We start from the raw sequence: 20,879 nt of genomic DNA, 5'->3' as shown, positions 1-20,879 counted from the left end.
TTTACAGCCTGTCTTTATTCTGGTGCTGGGAAAAAAAACTTAGGTTATATCTTTATTGTTTTAGGCAGTTATCAAAACTGGCTGGTTTAAAAAAGTGTTCAGATTGAACTTGTGTTCTTATCAAATAAACAGACTATTATCAGTTTTAACTCGGTGTGCACTTACTAACTTTTTCCAGAGCTTTAGACCGCACCTCTCACGCTTTCTCAGCAGATTACAGAACAGACTCTATCCACTGTGGAAAACTGAGATGTGATTGAAAATTCCGCTAAAAGCAAGTAAACGGACCTAGTTAGACAGTGTTACACATCTAAACTTTTAGCATTTTGGATAAAGTAGTGGATAAAGTAATGAAAGGATATTTTAGGGATCTTTAGTTCTGATTCTCTACATGTGAATTGATTGTTAAGATTTTAGTTCTACACCTGTAGGAGCATTTAGACAAAGAATACAAATCTAATGTTGTGGCCATTCAGTGTAATGTGGGATTACTTCCATTATCGATTAATTTGTAGATTATTTGTGCACAAAGTACAGTACGTGTATAGAACTTAATTTAACCAGGAATATCTCAGGAGTGTCCTGACTAAGAAAGTAACTTCACATAAAACATAATACTGACTTGTGAGTAATCAGATAAGAATCACAAAACAGATCAAGATCAGAAGGGTGAAGTTAAGATTGATAAAATAATAGTAATAAATAAAACCCAAATTGATGTCTTTAGATTGCTTGCATTTGTCCGACCAGCAGTCCAAAATTCAGAAATTATACATTTTAATTATCTATAACAGAAGAAAAAAAATAGCAAATCCTCACAATTGAGCTCCAACTTGTAATGTTTGTTTAAATTAAATAGTTGCAGATTAATTGTTAATCGACTCATTGTTTTAGCTCTATATGGAACACTAATTCAGTTCTTCAAGGAGATGAGTTTGTACTTGAATGATTCACTGTCAGAACTCACTCAGATGCTTTGGTCATTTGATATTAAAACGATATGAAAAACGACCATTACATGAATCCTGGAGTGCATTTGCACCATGGCCTCATGGAGAAACTAGAGAGATGTGAGAATTAATAGCAGCTGCACAGATCAGAAGGAACATTGGGAAATCCGCGATCATACAGCTCAAAAGATTCTGTTGTTAATTATTTGTTTTATACTGATGGCCTTTGAGGATCTGAGTGTTTGTGTTGGGGTTTGGGTTGCATAGTATAATGCTTGCTTTTCAATATATCCATGTGCGGTTGTGGATTTGGTTTTAACTCAGCTGTAATGTGAAGACTCGGCCACTTGGTCGCAGCACTGGCTCAAGATGAGCTGCAGAGAGTCTGTGGCGTTGGAGTGAAGGTCATCCTGCTGTTCTGTCACTGATTGAGAAATGGTGCCATGCAACAGGAGAGAGGACATACTGGCAATAAATGAACTGCTTTAAAAATAACATTAAGAAGCAGTGAGTTGATTTCATATGTGCAGGCAACTGATAACTGTATCCAAGCTGCTGTAGACACATGTAGCCTTACAAGAGTGATGATGTGAAGTGGACATCTACAGTGGTGGGTTGTAACTAAGTATATCTACTTAGGTACTGTACTTCAGTACAGTAATGAGGTACTTTATTTGAGTATTTCCATTTTCATCCACTTCTACACTTAATTTTAGAGCCAAATAGCTGTAAACTACTTTTTGGTGCACTACATTTATTGGCCAGCTATAGTTACCTTTCAAATTAAGATTTTAGATTAAAAATAATCTTATAAAATAATGCATCATTAAATATTTAGTAAATATAACCACTTTTTATAGAATTTAGTTAAAACTGGCTGACTGTATATAAAGTAGTAAAACTAGCTGACTGTAAGAAAGTAGTAAAACTAGCTAACTGTAAGAAAGTAGTAAAACTAGCTAACTGTATATAAAGTAGTAAACTAGCTAACTGTATATAAAGTAGTAAAACTAGCTGACTGTATATAAAGTACTAAAACTAGCTAACTGTATATAAAGTAGTAAAACTAGCTGACTGTATATACAATCAGCTAGTTTTATATATAAAGTAGTAGTCGTAGTAGTAGTAGTAACGTTAGTAACAGTAAACTAACTGACTGTAAAGTAGTCAAACTAGCTAACTGTATATAAAGTAGTAAAACTACCTGACTGTATATTTAGTAGTAAAAGTAGCTAGCTGTATATAGTAATAAAACTAGCTGACTGTATATACATTGATTCATTGGTATTAAAAATCTAATAATGTCAGGCATTTTGCTGCAAAAGCATTACTTTTACTTACTTACGTGGGATTTTGAATGCATTTTGTGGGTACCTTCTTTCAACCACCTCTTAGTAGTTATGTTAATTTGATGAATCTCCCCCTCTTAAACATGAGGGAATCGTATATTGTGGTCTGTTTATAGTTTTCACAGGAGGAAAACAGCTGAGCCTGTTGCAGGACAGAGCCTTATGTGACCGATCAATAAGATTGTAAACACCCAGACTTCATTAAAAAACTGAACCTCAAACATAATGCGTCAGGAGCTGAAGAGTGGGAGGCTGAGATACATACACACTCCAGCTCTCACAGACTCCCACAGGAAGTCTCATAAACTGCAGACCGGACTGTTTTGGGGGGTTTTGTTTGGAGTTCTTTCAGCCGCTCACTCCAGATTTTTTCAATGAAGATAAAGCTTTTTGTTTCCTGGGACAGAGAGTAGAGATCCCTGTGTGTGTTCCCCTGGTGAGCATATAAAAAGGTCTTACATCACTGATGATGCAAAAGGTTTCTTGAAACTCCTTTGAAGACTGACCATTGACCAGCCAAAACTCGTACCTTAGTACTCGAGAAAAGACTGAGACTGTCAACGCTTATCTGCCCTGTAAAGTATATTCTGTACACGCCCCTTGGATCAAGTTGTGTGTTACCAGGTTGCAGTGACAGATGGGTTAAAATCGTATAGTGTGTTGATTGTGTGTGCAGATTATGTTTCACAGACGATCTGGCAACTTTGGGTGACGTCAGAATAAACATGCAAAACTTGGATCAGTGAATGACGATTATGCAAAATACACAACATTCACATAAGAGAGGCCAGTTTCTTTTTTTGTAATGTCAGCAAAAGTCATTGTCTCTTATGTCTGTTTGAAGTAATGTTTAAAAAAGACTAAAGGCCAATTTATCCTTCTGTGTCAAATCTACGCCATAGCCCACACATAGCCACGTACGTCAGTTAACACATAACTTAAGTAACGTCACTTACGTCAATTTACGTAACATACCTAAATAAAATGATTTTAAAATTATCTTTTTGTTTCACAGGGGACACGAACCCGGTCTCCTGGTTCAAAGTCGGGGTTCTGGGCTTCCATCCACCCCAACCACCTCCTTACTCAGTGTTAAAAATCATATACCTGCCTTTACTGTCAAAAAACAAGGCTACAGGGCTTCCCCCGCTGCGTTGAACTATGACGGTAAAGGGATCCCCAGTGCGAAACAAACTGACAACTATGGCTCTTGTCCATGCGTCCATAAGTGACGACTTGGGAGTGAGAACGGGTTAGAACTGAAATCGGTAGCAGTCGCATTTCTGTCTTCTGATTCTTGGGTCGTGCATACCATCTCCTCAATTCACTAAAAGTAACTGCTGTTCAACATTGATCAGCTCCAACTCCAACAGGATGAATCGCCATGAGACAAATTAAAATGTTGACCTGATGATGGTACTAAATGAAAAGTCAGAGCATCACCAAAGTTATTAAAGTTCATCCTGAGGGGAACATGAAGGACTGAACCACATTTCATGGCAACCTGTCCAATAGTTGAGGTATTTCAGTCTGGACCAAAGTGGTGGACCAACAGACCGACATTACCATCCCGAGCCGTGCTGTTAGCATGGCTAAACATTTCAGAAGCATTTCTAAACGGAATATTTCAACATTTCAATCCTCTTACCGTAAAACTTCCATTAATAGACCAGGCTTTAATTTGCTTAAATCACTGAACTGCCTATATTTGGGGCTAGTGTCTATATAGGACAGACCTTGAATTCCTTCATCATGCCGGTGAATCTGATCGAATAACACTTGGTGGTAATTGTTTCCATAACATGAACTGAACAATTGAATTGTGGATATGTTATTCGTATCTTATGATGTGAAGCATGTTCATACTAACAAAAGTTTAAGCTATGAATGCACAATTTAATCAGCTTAGAAATAGCTCAAGCAGGCGACCTGGTGGGCTTTAAGAAGTTGTACACATCCAAAGGGCTTCTATAAAAACCAGACCAGGCTTCTAATTGAGACGTCCGTATATTTGTCAAAACATGTTTGCACACCGGGACTCGGCTTTTCATTGAAGTTTATTTTATAGTATTTGTTTTCGTTCAGAGAGCGAGTTGATAAGATGTACAGTATATCAGTCTCATGTCTGTGTTAAGTATAGAGCTGGAGTCAGGACGTTTTCTTCGTGTTCTTGTTGAACAACAGCGTATCCATCCGCCCAGTACTTCTGTGTAGTGTCTCCAGCGGTAGCACCAAGGTTGCCAGATAGGCTCAGTAAGCACAGGTTTTAGTTTTGGTGTAGGGACAGGCATCACCAGCTACAAAACCCGGCAATCTCACAGTAATAAGGTTTTGTCACCCTGACCCTGACAACAAGACTCAGGGAAGACAACATGCTAATTTTTTCAGCTCTGATAAAAGTGTGTTTTAAAATATGCTACTGAGTCAGCCAGGTCCCTGTTTCTACACTATTTCATCCAGATTCTTCCTTTAATTTATATTCTTCTCTGATAAAAAGATTTGCAGACATTATTTTGTACTTGTCGTTCCTCTGGTGATGACTGAATAACCATAGCATCACTTCGCCAACATGGTCCATTACCACCATCTTGTTTACGTTTCAGCCATATAAAACTTTCATCGCCCCGGAATCAGCCTCCAAATACTAAATCTGACTCATTACTTTGGAGCAGCGGTTTACATGCTGCTAATCAATGAAATTACTTGCAGAGGAAATTCTAGTTCACTTGTTTTATATTATTTACTTTGCTGTATGTTTTACTTATTTGTTATTGTTCTGTGCTCCATGAGCTTATATGAAGTGGAGTTGTTTTTGCGCCAAAGGCTCCCTGGTTGAGTAAAACTCAAGTATAAAGTAAATACAAAAGGGGGGAGGGACCACCTCCTGGAGGTTACCCTCAGGAGACCCCCTTCCCTTGCCTGGTTTCCACAGAGCCTGATACATTCTCATGGAGGCGAAGTGAAACTGCAGCCAGGCAGCTGCACACTGCCAGCTTACTGAGGCTGATTACACAATTTACCCAAAACGTTCATCCAGAGAGGATTGTGTGTGTGTGTGTGTGTGTGTGTGTGTGTGTGTGTGTGTGTGTGTGTGTGTGTGTGTGCCTCATAACAAAAGCACAGAGGGTTCATTCACTGACGTCTCCTGGATCCAATTTAAGAGAAGCTGAGCGGGGGTCTTTGTTCCAACTATTGTCTTTGGATTGCCCAACATTCACCCTTTATCGTGTTCTACCCCTCTGAGCTTTTACTGTACACACATCTTCAGAGGTCTTCCATCTCCACATCTTTTATCGTCACAGAGTTAATTTCTCCAATGACACCTAAGAGGATGCAGTAGAGCAGGTCGTCCATTAATCCCAGGCGGTGGTTCACTACCTGACTCCTCCTGTTCACATGTTGAAGTGTCCTTGAGCAAGACATTGAACCCCAAAGTTGCTCCCAATGGACAGGCCAGCTCTGTCTCCATCAGTGTGTGTGTGTGTGTGTTTCATGTTTTTATATCCTGGTGGGGACTTTAACATGAGAGCACACTAACGAATGGGACTCTTGTCACCAATGTCAGTAATAATAAATATAACATCTGGTTAGGGTTAAGACTTGGTTTTAGGATTCAGGTTACAAGTAGATTAAGGTTAAGGTTAGGGTTAGTGTTAGTGTTAGGCATGTACAGATGCTGGTCATATAATTAGAATATCATCAAAAGTTGATTTATTTCAGTAATTACATTCAAAAAGTGAAACTTGGATATTATATCATTCATTACACACAGACTGATATATTTCAAATGTTTATTTCATTTAATTGTGATGATTCAAACTGACAACTAATGAAAATCCCAAATTCAGTATCTCCGAAAATTAGAATATTACTTAAGACCAATACAAAAAAGGATTTTTAGAAATGTTGGCTGACAAACTGAAAAGTATGAACATGAAAAGTATGAGCATGTACAGCACTCAATACTTAGTTGGGGCTCCTTTTGCCTGAATTACTGCAGCAGTGCGGCGTGGCATGGAGTCCATCAGTCTGTGGCACTGCTCAGGTGTTATGAGAGCCCAGGTTGCTCTGATAGTGGCCTTCAGCTCTTCTGCATTGTTGGGTCTGGCGTATCGCATCTTCCTCTTCACAATACTCCATAGATTTTCTATAGGGTTAAGGTCAGGCGAGTTTGCTGGCCAATTAAGAACAGGGATACCATGGCCCTTAAACCAGGTACTGGTAGCTTTGGCACTGTGTGCAGGTGCCAAGTGCTGTGAATGAAATCTGCATCTCCATAAAGTTGGTCAGCAGCAGGAAGCATGAAGTGCTCTAAAACTTCCTGGTAGACGGCTGCGTTGACCTTGGACCTCAGAAAACACAGTGGACCAACACCAGCAGATGACATGGCACCCAAACCATCACTGACTGTGGAAACTTTACACTGGACTTCAAGCAACGTGGATTCTGTGCCTCTCCTCTTTCCTCCAGACTCTGGGACCTTGATTTCCAAAGGAAATGCAAAATTTACTTTCATCAGAGAACATAACTTTGGACCACTCAGCAGCAGTCCAGTCCTTTTTGTCTTTAGCCCAGGTGAGACGCTTCTGACGCTGTCTTGTTCAAGAGCAGCTGAAACCCGTGTCTTGCATACGTCTGTGCGTGGTGGTTCTTGAAGCACTGACTCCAGCTGCAGTCAACTCTTTGTGAATCTCCCCACATTTTTGAATGGGTTTTGTTTCACAATCCTCTCCAGGGTGCGGTTATCCCTATTGCTTGTACACTTTTTTCTACCACATCTTTTCCTTCCCTTCGCCTCTCTATGTGCTTGGACACAGAGCTCTGTGAACAGCCTGCCTCTTTAGCAATGACCTTTTGTGTCTTGCCCTCCTTGTGCAAGGTGTCAATGGTCGTCTTTTGGACAGCTGTCAAGTCAGCAGTCTTCCCCATGATTGTGTAGCCTACAGAACTAGACTGAGAGACCATTTAAAGGCCTTTGCAGGTGTTTTGAGTTAATTAGCTGATTAGAGTGTGTCACCAGGTGTCTTCAATATTAAACCTTTTCACAATATTCTAATTTTCAATTTTACACTGATTTGGGGTTTTCATTAGTTGTCAGTTATAATCATCAAAATTAAAAGGAATGAACACTTGAAATACATAAGTCTGTGTGGAATGAATGTATAATTATACAAGTTTATCTTTTTGAATGGAATTACTGAAATAAATCAACTTTTTGATGATATTCTAATTATATGACCAGCACCTGTAGTTGTGATGGTTAAGGTTAGACTAAGGAGCTAGGATAGAGGAAAAAACGTGTATGTGCTTAAATGAGGGGCAAAATTGTAAAGTACCTTCTCCATTAAGGCATAAAAGCACTATATAAATACAGTCCATTGACCATTTCTGATGAAAAAGTCATTGTTGACCTTTTTAGCTACACTAGTGACATGATGCAATCTGTCTGTTTGTCCACTGCGTTGGTTCAGACTGAAACATCTCAGCAGCTGTTGTATGGTTTGTGATGAAATGTGTTGAGTCTTTGTATGTTTGTCTTTTACAATCACAGCTGATCTCATTCAGTTTGTAGCTCCATTTAGAGCTTTTCAAGACCCCTTGGCGTCACTTTTTATGCACTGGGTACCCCTTTAGCGTTGTTTTTGCACATGTAGGGCTCACTGTCGAGTTAGCAATAATAAATATAACATCTGGTTAGACTTTCAAAATAAAACATGTAGTCAATAGCTCATGATTAATGTTGTGAGATGGTTGCAGTTTGGTATTTATAGAGGTTATTTATATTAGGCCTACTTGTAGCGTTCAACAATGCTAAAGAGGTACCCGGTACATAAAAAAACTGACAGGGTCTTGATCCTGCGTCCACAAGTGAAGACTTGGGAATGAGAACGGGTTGGAAAAAAGATCCTTCTGAAGCTTATTGACTTGAATGTTGGTTCGACTTACACCACATAGACACAGGAAGCTCCCACTGTGCAGCTTCATGAAGCTGTTGCTTTAGCTGGTCTTCATGCAGGACCGCTGCTAGTATTTCTGGGGCCACTGACAAAAGCTCATCAAGGTCCCATTATATTCATAATCCCAGGCAGAGACCCCTGAAGATCCCGTTCAGGCTCTTCTGCCCCTCTTCAGTGCCAGTACCTCCTAAACTGGGACCACTCTAATGAACTCTACATTTATGGAGTGTGAGAGATGGGATGATGGTGAGAGGAGAGTGAAGAGGAAGAGAAACAACTAAGAGGGGAGTTTTGCTAATTTAGCAAAACTTCACAGCAACATCACTGCTTAATTGTCTTGACCTGGGACCCCGTCCGAACCTACTGCAGGGCCCTCTAATTGATAGCAGAGTGGAGGTCCTTCAGTCTCACTCAGGTTGACTTTGGAATGGAAAGGGATAAAAAATAAATGGTATATAAAGTATCCAATACTTCATAAACACACACACTGTAGTTTATTGTGACTTACCCCACACACACCATCCTGCTAACTCAAATACTCTGTCTGTTTGTTAAAAAACTACAGCGAGCAGCTGTAATTCAATGAGACTTTTTCAACATTAAACAATATATTTGTGTTCAGCAGGGACCAATGGCCTTGAAAAATATAAAATATCACCGACCTCATCATTTAAGTTGTAAGTGGTTTGAGCTCTCTCAGCCAGCATACTGTACATAATTGTATTAGTTGCTCTATTTGAATTAATTCCTATGAGCAACAGATTTCTTTGCATCTGGACATTAGTGTTATTCCATCTTGGTGTTTGCCTCATCTTTCAGTCTTGGCAATGATTGCTTAGTTGTTATACAATCTATAGTTTACACAGATACATGTGTTTGTGTGACAAAAGTTAAGAAGTTCCTTTAAATTGTTCTGCCTGTCTGTTTACTCACAGACACAAGAGTTTTCAGTTATTACTGTAAAGCCACGAGCTGTGGTTGGACATACGAGCCAAACAGTCTCATAAATGTCTTATTTACTCTGAGGTAGGATTGCAGCCTGGTTGTGGTAAGCGTCCACTCCAAGTTCCAAGCTATTGTTCTTGCTCTCAGCCCAACTCAGTGGGGTTCTTATATTGTGAAAATGCCTTTTTACATTTAAAAATACTTGTATGCATTTGTTCAAATTAGCTGTTTTATCCAAAGCCACTCACAATTGCTATGTATGTCAGAGGTCGCACACCTCTGGAGCAACAAGTGATGGTGAAAGGAGAGTGAAGGGACACAGTGGTGGATTGAACCTGGATCTCTTACACCAAAGGCATGTGTCTTATCCACTGCGCCATCACCACCCACACACAAATGCTGTATCAAATTGGCTAGTTACTGAGGATGACACAGCGCCACAAATATGCCTCAAATCAAATCAGAGCATTTAGCAACTGAAGAGAGGTGGTGGAGACCAAAACCAGAGCTAAAAGAGAGAGAATATTCGACTCACATCAGGTGACACAAACATGACTTCACATGAACGATAATGTTGCAACAATTTGCTAACACAGCTGATGATATGTCATTGTTGTCTTCACAACTAGTTACAGCTGAAAAATAAATCAGTTATAGCAGGTTTAACATATTATCTCTTGGTTGGTGTGTTTTTGCAGATCCATAAATAAATTAAAGCAAACCAAAAAAGATTTGCTAGACTTGCTAATTGGTCAAAAGGTCAATAAAATTGAAATTGATGGTCCACGCTAAGTAAATTCTTTGATTGCGGTGATTCCATTGAATGTATTTATTAATTAATTAATTTTGGCACCGAATTTGCGTTTTAAATATGTCTTTACATATTTACATTTACAGAACAATGATAGCTATGTACAGTATGTCTGAATGACAAAAAGTCCCCAGTTTAACAGAAGTCTTAGGCAATGTTTCATGTCTTGAAAAGGACTATAGTGTGACAGGACTGCAGCAGAGAGACTACAGAGAGCTAAAGAAAGCTGGTCAAGGGCCGTCCTCAGGCGAACACAACTACCAGGAAATGCTTGTTACCTAAAGATTGAGCTGGAAGTCATTACTGCAGGATCTTGCCTGAAGTGCTTGACTCATGTGCGTATTCATGCACACATGTCAGCTTGAGGCGATTAGGTGTAGGTGATCTAAAGACAGGCGGAAGGAAGGATCCCTGAGTAGTACAGGGGAGATGAAAGTGAAGAGTTACAGTTAATGACAGAGGAGAGGAGACCAGAAACTGAGGGCCCCGTGTGGATCTGTTAGGAGTCTATTGGAGCTAATAAGGGCTGTGCTGTCTGGTCGGGCCCTCAGGGGATGCCAGGAGCCGCTGGGAAATGTGTTTCTGTTTATCTGATGAGTACCAACAAGTTCTAAAGGCTGTGGGCGGGTCCACTGGACCAAACTTAGTCAGAGTCACACTCATCATGCAGTACAGTGGATAACTTTTTTAGGATGTGTACTATTTGTTCCATAAACAGGGTAATTCCACCTAATAGCAGAAAGAAGAAGTAGAGTCTTACTTGTCCACCTTCCAAACTCTGAATTCAACTATTCAGATCTGATCTTCTCTGCCTGTTCCCATCGATACCCACCATGCTAAGCAGAGACCAGAATCACATCCCTCCTGTGCCAATATAAAGAAATGACCCAGACCCTGGCGAGGTTTGTTGACCTTTTCTATCGCCAGTCCCTCAGAGGTCTATCAGGATTAACAAGCCTCCAACTGAATAAACTTTTTGTTCTGACCAGCTGCTGTGGCACTGACTCTGTGTTTCATCAGAAACTAATGTACATACAAGACTTCTGATACTGTTCAGGGATCGTCTCCATTTGGTGTGTTCAGACACAAACTGGCCAACTATTTAAACATCTCGCTAGACACTAACTGGTTATCATGCAGCACAGGCTAATGGGCAGGAGGAAACCACAGACATTGTAAAGGACTAACTCTGCAGATCATGAGTAACCAAAATTCATTCAGACGCTACAGTTGGATGTATAGCTGAACAAAAACACTCTCTTTCCAGTCCTGCATTCTCTGAAAGAACAAGGATGTTATCTCAGACAGGCACAGAGGACAGAATACGTTGGACAGTAATAACATAAACAACCCAAACTAATAAAACAAAAAAGAAGCACAGGTGTGTTTACATAGACATCTGGCAGCCAGTCTGGTTAACTGATTGAGGCTGGATTAAGACGGCCTGTGGGCAGGATGGAGGAGGCTGCGTTCACTGGGAGCACGGCCGTGTCAAACTCACTGTATCAGTACATCTAATTAAATACAGATACTGCGCTGTTTTCATGCTTTGTGTAAAGGCTGAGTACATAGAACAGTAGAACATCAGTATTCATGAATTAAATTGTGTCAGAACAACAAAAACATGCAAATTTAAAGGTACGCAAAAATGTTAAAATTAAAGTAGATTTTGAATTTATTGGCCGCTTGGGGGCAGCAGAACAAGCCACACTGAAACACAACATTAACACAGTATCGCCCTTTAAGTTGATATGTTGCTACAGAGAGACGTGAAGTTCATGTGAAGTCGTGTTTGTGTCACCCGATGAAGGTGAGTCCAGTATTCTCTCTGTTAGCTCTGTGTTTGGTCTCCACCAGCTCCCGAGAAATATCTGTCTCTTTAGCTGCTAAATGTTCCACTATGTTCACCAGCTGGTCTCTCTCTCTCAACTGTGTCTGTCTGCCATATAGTGCTGAGCAGGCAGTGTACTGTGAGTTTATGTAACATTATTGTTTGGTACATCCTTATGGACAAAGTGCTTTACAATTTGCCTGTCATTAACCCATTCAAACACACCACTTATAATACTTAATAATATAATAATAAAAACTACATTAAAACTTAATTTGTACAGCACATTTGTTAAGAAATTATAAAGTGCTGTACAGAAAAGGGCCAGTCAGTACAATTCATGCTGTGCAGCCAAATTTGTTCAAACTCACACTGTACTGTACTTAAAATTTTAGTGAACATCCCAAATATTTCGGTATGTAAATAAAATGACATCTAGAATATTTCTATTTGATGGAATAGTCTTTGGTTTCAATATTTCATTCAGTGTAAACATCATATATCTTCCGTGAAGAGCCACCAACCCTGCAACTGAGGGACGACTTCTCTACCTGCTGACCCACAGCCAGCCCCAAACAATAAGCCCAAAGACATTAAAAGGCTTTGTAGAGCAGAGGGGACCTTACATGAACTTTGAATACCTTCTACCTTTGTGGGAGTTTGACGGTATATGTCAAACTGGAGGGCGCCAAAATAAAGAATTTCTCAATTATAATGATTTAGTTATCGGAGCCTTCATATCAGCAAGAGAACATTACAAACAGTAAGAGTCTCTGTTGGAAATCCTGCAAGACAGAAAAGAGCCTGAAAAGAAATTAAAGAACTGCGCAGTGATGAGAAATACAAATACATAAACAGGAAGGAGTTACTGTTGGAGCCAACTAAAACATGAGCAAAGACAACAACAAAGCAAAAGTTCATGACTGAGTTTTTTAAGTTGGTGCCGGAGGAAACCAGTTATCCCAGTACAGCTTCCACCACTTCAGGGTAGGATATGAAGCCAAGAAGCACAGAGTCCCATCAGGAATGTTGGAGCAAACATTTAGATCCTATTCTTAAGTAAAAGTACTAATACAGCTTGGTGAAAATACATGTTCTCATCCCAGGGAGTCACGCTTTGAGAAAGCCTGACAAAGAGTCGGTATTTTAAGCACAATGTACCCTTCAGTGTCCATGTTAAACACCGTTTTAAGATGGGGTATATATCAGTTTATAGGAACCAAAAAATACTTGATTAGGTTTAGTAAACATTGTGTTTTGGGTTGAAATCAGTACACTACTTGATGGCGAACTGGTTACAGTGGTGTTAGGCCATTTGAAAGCCCAGGGAGGCTCATACGGATGCTGAAGGGTATCTTGTGTATCAAATATCACGTCTTTTCAGCTTTCTCAAAGCGTCTGTATTTGATGCTGGGATGAGACCAGGCTGAAATAAGGTCAAGGTCAATGCAAAGTTATAACTAAAAGACCTGCATTGAAAATTTACTTCAGTAAAAGTATATTCAAGAAAATGTACTTGAAGGATCACGTTAGAGCACATCATTCCTTACACTTTTGCTGTTGTTGTTACATTGTTGTGTTTTTGGAACGATTAAAGGACTGAGAATTATTGTTTTCTTACAGAACATCTCTTTTAAACTGTATGTACAACACAATCCAAACACTGACAGCCAATCAGTGTTTGGGGTAGGGGTTTCTTTAACAGTCACCTGTTAGGCAACTGGTCCTCTTTATATATATTTATAGAATTTACTGAAATTTGAAACTTAATTTCCCACAGTCCTACACATATGTCATCATGCATTCAGAGGCCACCTGGGAGAGGTGCACAGGTGAACTCTGGTCATGCATGCAGTGCTGAACTACTGCACACACACACACACACACACACTTATTGTAAATCCCTGTCAAAGAACAGCTGATAGGGGCCTGAGTGTGTGTGTTTCCTTAATAGAAAGTGCTTTAATGGCAGAGCAGCCTCTTAAAGCAATTATTCTTGGAAAGCGTGTATGTTTGCAGAACTCAAATCGTGGACTTGCGGTAATCCCTTCATTTCCCTCTCAACAACATGTGGCACACAGTTTGTTTACTTAGTGTCTTTGACCAGGATACCAAAACAACACAGGGAGAGAGGGACGCTTACTATGTTCTGCTTTAACTTGCCTCCTCTCATCAGATGTAACCGTTGTCTGTTTTTGTTGTCCTGAATATGCAGATAAGTTGCCCCAGCGTCAAAAGGGATAAAGACTGACAAGGAGAATTCAATAAGTGAAGTCTTTTACAATCAAGCTCGAGGCACATCTCAGAACAAGAGAACTCAATCTTTGTTACTAGGTTCACATCATATTTTATGTGCAGAGCCAAACCAAAACCACCCAGAGCAAGAGATACACTATATACACAAAAGTACTGGGACACGTCTGTCCTTAAACTTTTGAGAGGGGCGGTGGTCAAGGTGTGGTTTTTGTCAAGGGAAATCTTAATGCAACAACATACCAATTAAGATAGTTTGTGTTTGGCCTTTTCCTGTATGAACATGACAATACCCTCGTGCACTGAGCCAGATCCATAAAGAAATTATTTCCTAGTTTGGTGTGGAGGAACTTGACTGGCCCGCTCAGAGCCCTGACCTCAACCCTATCCAGCACCTTTGGGATGAATTAGAACAGATTGCGAGCCAGGTCCTCTCGTCCAACATCGGTGTCTGACCTCACAAATGCTCGTCTGAATGAACGGGAAAAAAATCCCACAGACAATCTCCAACATCTTGTAGTAAGCCTTCCCAGACGAGTTGGATCTGTTACAGCTGCAATGGGGGACCAACTACAGTGCGTCTTCTTCCTCTGCATCATAGAGTTCCATCATAGTCCAAAAAACTGGGTGACATGTTTCTTTATTACCATGAACTGTTTTCTTTAAAATACTTCTACTTAAGTGTTTCCATTTTATGCTGCTTTATACTTTTACTCTATTAGCGTTCACAGAGAAATATTCATTTTTATGTTTTGTGTGTAAAAAATCTTAATCTGCAAATTATTTAAAGCTGTCAAAGAAATGTAGTGGAGTAAAAAGAACAATATCTCCCTCTGAGGTGTGGTGGAGTGAAAAAATAAAATGGACATACTCAAATAAAACACCAGTACCTTTAATTTGTATTTAAGTATTTGTACTTAGTTACACTCCACCACTGGAATTCACACAATGAACATTTGTTATTTACCACTGAAAACTGGCTTGTGTTTAAACGTGTAAGTGATTAAGCAAATAACAGAGAATGGTAAAAATAATTCATCATCTTTGGCTAATTATTTGGAGGAAATTCAAATGTATTCAGAAGTGGCTTGTTAATAATGAATTCACCTCTTAAATCTTGATGACATATTACTCTCCACGTTCATTTTTAAAGATATTGGATTTTATTGCCTGCCTATGACTTGAAGTTATTATTTTATATTACTGTCTTTTGTCCTTTTATTTTTTTACTATTACTTTTAACCTTTGTCCTTCCTCTTCCTGAGCACCATCGTCACCCAGGACCTCAGCTGAACAGCAGCTCCGTCACCAAGAAAGCTCAGAAGATGAGGAAGTTCAACATGCCACAGACAATATGATGGTTCTATCCCTCCATCATTTACTTAATCCTCACCTCCTCCTTCACCATCTGGTGATGCTGCCACTGCCAAGGACAAGGGCAGACTACAGCTTATCATTCACTCTGCAGAGAAGGTGAAGGCTGTGTTACGGCTGTATGTGTTTCCCTGTGCTGTGTCCATGTTCTCTTCTGTCCTCTAGTTCTGCTCCCGGAGTGCTCCAGCTGATTACTGAACGAAGTCCACATTGCCTTGGAAGGCGGTCTTTAAAAGCTCTTGTGCATGTGTCAGAAGAGATGCTTTTTTGATTTGGGACTGCTGGTCTTGCCGCCTCTCAGCTGGGACATTTTGTGTTATGTTCTTGTGTTTTTGGTGTTCTTAATTTATTGTCTTGTTATGTTAATAAATTCCACTGATTTAAGAGCTGCAACTAGCATCCCTCCAGGCAGAGGTTTAGGACTTGAGGGATAAAGGGCCGTAATAGCCGTGGATGCAGGGAGGGGCCCATAGAGAATACCTATGTACAGGGTCCAGAATTTTGTGCGACTCCTCTGGCTCCAGGACCTGTACACCAACAGGACTCTTAGGTGAGGAGGAAAGGTTGTGGCTGACCCCTCCGATCCCGGACACAAAAAGGATATAATATACAGCATACAATGATTTAAATATCAACATATAATGCTGTAAATAAAAAGTTCAAAAGAAGCTTAAGCAGCCGACTTCAACAATATAAGGTCCCGCTTCTCGACTTGAACTGCCGGGGCCGAGCTGCTGCGCAGTCGTGCATTCATGTCAAAGATGGTGTGTTCTGGTAACGCAGTGATGCAGAGTTAATTGGATTAATAACTATATTATTATTACTGTATTTGAAAATAATCCCTTACACTACTAGTTACTGGGAAAAGTAACATCTCGCCACAAGGACAGTACATCCCTGCACAAACTGTAATTTAGCAAAAACTGTACATATTATTTAATATATAGGATAAATATAAATAAGAACCTTTTATTGTATTTATAATAATAAAATATATAATAATAATAAATATTTATTATTGTCAGTATTGTATTTATTATTCTTGGCCTGCAGCACTTGCTTTATCTTTTCAATTATTTCTACCAACTATGTTTATTGTTTTGCACCAAAATACCAAAGCAGATTCATTGTATATTGTCGCCATGTTACATGTACAATAAAGAGATGAGAGGTGCACAACTTTTAACAATAACAAGTATCGATACTGATATCGATTGGCCCTCTCACTGCTTCATATCGGATCACTTTCTGCGCGCCTGTTCAGGGGTGACGCTTGATGATGACGTAGCAGCCGACTTCCACGGTGCAGCTCTTCTGAGTTCTTAAAACCAAAGAAAACATTTAATCAACAAAACACACCGTCGGACGAACAGGGTGAAGCTGTAGGTGAGGAGCAAACTAACATGTTGTTGTTGTTGTTGTTGTTGTGAGCTCTTCTTCTTCGCTTGTCTCACCGCGTGTTGAAGCTTCCGCCTCTGTGTTTATAAACAAAGCTAAGCTAAGCTAAGCTAAGCTAAGCTAACTCCTCAGCCTGTCTGCGTTAGTTATTGGACGAGAGGGATTTTTTTGCTGTTGCTGTTGTCATTTGAGGTTTTAGCTGGACACTCCTGTGCGGAAAGAGAGTCACACCAAACCCCATTAAACATCTGGAAATGTAATGGTGGGGAGATGAGGATTGGATTTAGCCAAATACTGTTTCCAAAATCACCAGAAGAGAGAAATACAGTTTCCATGGTCCCGCCCCCGCGAACTCCAAAAATAAAAGTGTTTAGATGTGAAAGAATTAGTCATTTAATCTGTTGAGCAACAGAAAACTGTTTCTGGTTACAGCTTCTTCAATATACAACACAAAGCACTGCAACTAAAGTTATTTTCAATATGTATTATTCTGCAGATTATTAGCCCGCAGTGATCTTTTCATATTGCATATTTTATTCAACCAACAGCCTTTAGATGTAAAAAAAAAATATATATATAAAATTTACTGTCACATGAGAACGCAAACTCCGAAAAGAAAGTCTCTAAATGTGTTTTGATGTGAAATAATTAGTCAATTAATCTGTCTTGCAACTTCTTTAATGTGCTTACTCTGTTCCATAATATAAAGCAGCAAAGTTATTGTCGATATTGATTATTCTGCAGATTATTAGCCAACAGTGATCTGACCAAAATGCCTATTTTATTCAACCAACAGCCTTTAAATATAATTTTTGTTGAATGTAGTGCCACGTGAGACGAAGAGAAGCAGCAAATCATCACAATTTATGAGCTAGGACTGGGCAATGTTTGGCTTTTTTGTCTTAAAAATTATTACTTAAGCTCTTAGTTGTCAGTTGCCCCCCCATCACTTTTTGAAATGGCAGATTTTTTCCTCATCACTTTTTGGACGCTTGAGTTAAAAATGTTCTGAAAAATAGCTTTCAACAAGAAATGAAAATGTTTTGAGAAAGGTTTATTTGCAGAGTAAGAAAACATGCAATGCAATTTAAATATAGTAGAAACAAATGTGCATTGCCCCAAAAAGTAAATTAAGCTAAAAAAACAAACTGCTGATTACTGCATTATTTTATTCCATTAGGGTTTTTCTTTTTTTTTGAATTGTCACCTGCCACCTGAATTTTGATTCCCTTCATATAAATAAAGACATTTCCACCATAAATTGGTGCAGAAAATGTCTCCAGAATGCAGGAAATTTAAGTGTTTAATGCTCAAAATCTTCAGTCATACAAATCAGAATATTTCTTCAAAATAATGTTAAAGCACAAAGATAATGCTCGAGCAATTAATCAATTCTCAAAATAGTTACTTTGACTTAATGTAAACTGAATATGTTGAGTTTTGGACCATTGATCTGACAAAACACGACCTTCAGCTCTGAAAAATTTAGATGGACATTTTTCACTTTTTTCTGACATTTTATAGACCGATTGTTTAAACCTTCCAGCCAGTTGAAAAACAAGTGTGTTAAGGTGTTATATTTATATGCAAATTTAATCTAAAGGTCTATATGTTGTTTCCTCTCTGCACGTGATGTTGAATATATTCTTCCCTTCCTGGTCTTAAAGTATTGTCCAATTTAAACAAACAGACTTTACCAAGACTAACAGTTGTAGTGCTGTGTGAATGTACAGTGAGGATTTCTATACCCTGTATATGATATGAGCCATGAGAGATTGTTATGTATTTTGACTCCCAACAATTTGAGTCTTTAATTTGAACAGGTGTTGAGTACCGTGGCTTCTGCCCTGGTGAAGCAGGTGTTAAAAGGATGTTGTTAAAGACGAGGCTGCTGTTGTGCTCTGCTGAAACGTGTCTGGCTGTGTGAGGAAGCGCTCTGCCGTGGTTGGTCGTTAGCATATCTAGCTAACTGCGGTGTGAGTTTCTCTGTTTCACTCTGCTGAGCCTGTACTTACACCTAATAAGAGGTTGTATTAGTGTGTTACAGTGCTGACGGAGCTGTGATGACATGCTCATAGTTAAGAAATAAATATATAATTGACAAATATAGTTCACACAAGTTGCCAATTATAAATATGTAGCATGTGTTGGCTGTCAGAATTACACCTCCCGGCAACAGGAAGTGACGAACGAAGCAGCCCCCCGCGGCACGTTTCACCTACAGAACATGTATGAAATGTTTGTGGCACTTTTATCTTGTCCACAATTACAAGAAAAGCCTCTTGAAGTGATTCCCTAAACCCAACAGGAAGTCGGATATTTTTGATCATATAGCGGTTTTTGCCGATTTAAGGGCTCCACACTTTAACGATCTCCTAGACATTAAGTCAGATCTATTTAATTTTTTTGCAGTGCAATGAAAAGACATTGGAGATGATGAACGTTGTACAAATGGTGCATTTTCACTGAAGGGTGTGTCCTCATTGTGGCGTCAAAAATCAATGATTCGCCATGAAATAGGAAGTTTTTGTAACTTCACTGTACATGTTCGATAACAGTACAGTGAAGTACCGACCTGAACACATGCAAATATAAAAAAATAGCAATAAGCTATAAAACCAGATAACACAAAGTGCATATGATTTGTTTTCCCAGTAGCATTGTCTCACCTGACGATGATGGGATGAACCATGAGACAATATAAAAGTGTCAGCCGTCAGAGATGCTGTCCAGGGGCTGTTGAACACTCACCTTACTGCTCGTTGTGCCCTCGGTTACTGTTGCAGATCTCTGTCAAGCTTCTGAAACTAAAATCAGAAAACAAAAGCAGCTTGTCATTTCTGATCAACTACGGTAGCTATCTGGCTAATTGAGCTGAATTGTAGCATTTTTGCAGCTGGCTCGATTGAAAACAAGAACCATAGAAAGGGCGGTCAAAATGGTATAAAGAAAAGACTTTGCTCTACTATTATAATACTAGTATAGTGAGAAACGATGTAATATCAGGCCGTTATTTATCTCTATTTAAGTATTTTCAAACAGTATGTTTAATTTTTACCAGAGAAAAGCTTTGAGGACAAAGGCTAACAAAATAGTTTGAAAAAGTCATAAACTTCCACCAATTCAGTAGACAGCAGGACAGGGCTGCTAATGTTAGCCTAAACTCTTATGCTGCACACCATCCAGCAGTCCTCTTAGCAGCTCTGAAACGGCTAACAAACAGGCAGGCCTTGTGTTTATTCTCTTGTTGGGGGGTTCGACGTTTCTCCTGGCCAAGCCTTATGCGGTCTCTGATGGTTTACAGATCCATTTTCCCTTCGGACCATCAACGTGTCTTTCATTCTCTCTGTAAAACAATAGCTCGCCCCCCTGCAAAACACTGCTGCGCAGATAAATTCACAGCATGTCAAAGTAGCTGCTGCACGAGTGTTTTTTTCTTCTGTAAGTGGCTGTTTAGCAGGATGGTTGCAGATACGGCGAGGGCGGGAGGTAAAGTGCTGGCTGCGACGTAGGCCAGGAATATTATGCAAGAACAGCTGTGGGAGTTATGACCGATCTCCACCAGGTCTGTCATCTCACACTGCCAGTCAGAAGGTTTCAAACAGACCTATGTTTTAGTGTTTCACTGTTTTGGTCACATCTGCTCATTACAAATAGAAATAAGAAGTTCAGAATGACTTTCCAGCTGAATACTTCGTCATGTTTTCATGCCTAATTAAAGGTTTTTAGATGCTAGATGATCAGCACTTTATGTAGTTTATGTGCGTAACCCTTAATGCAGTCGGCTTTCTGCTACACAAGCTCTGAACTCTTGGCAAGAAATTTGCAAAGAAGAACAGAGATGAGCCGCAAAAGTTCTGGAGCAGAATCTGATGGACTGATGAGACCAAGATTAATCTCTAGCAAAGTGATGGAAAGGCCAAAGTGATGGAGAAAGAAAGGAACTGCTTATGATGTCGTGGCTTGGGCTGCATGGCTGCTTCTGGATCAGGCTCATTAATATTTATTGAT

At 39.5% G+C, this 20,879-nt stretch overlaps 1 protein-coding gene across 1 annotated transcript in view; it reads right to left on the bottom strand.

The window, feature by feature from the left end:
- Nucleotides 1–15,886: 15,886 nt before the first annotated feature.
- LOC119914969 (electrogenic sodium bicarbonate cotransporter 4-like) overlaps nt 15,887–20,879 on the bottom strand; it is a 34,057-nt gene continuing 29,064 nt past the window's right edge. Inside the window, exon 24 of the mRNA XM_038734514.1 lies at nt 15,887–15,997. Within this exon, the coding sequence (XP_038590442.1) occupies nt 15,887–15,997 (111 nt within the window). The remainder of the gene's footprint in view (nt 15,998–20,879) is intronic.

Source organism: Micropterus salmoides, unplaced genomic scaffold (genome assembly GCF_014851395.1).
Source record: "Micropterus salmoides isolate LMB-PRFRI ecotype aquatic unplaced genomic scaffold, ASM1485139v1 Ms_hic_scaffold_20, whole genome shotgun sequence".
NCBI classification, from domain to species: Eukaryota; Metazoa; Chordata; class Actinopteri; order Centrarchiformes; family Centrarchidae; genus Micropterus; species Micropterus salmoides.
Note: the sequence above shows the minus strand (reverse complement) of the source record. Positions and strands in the feature narration are given on the sequence as shown.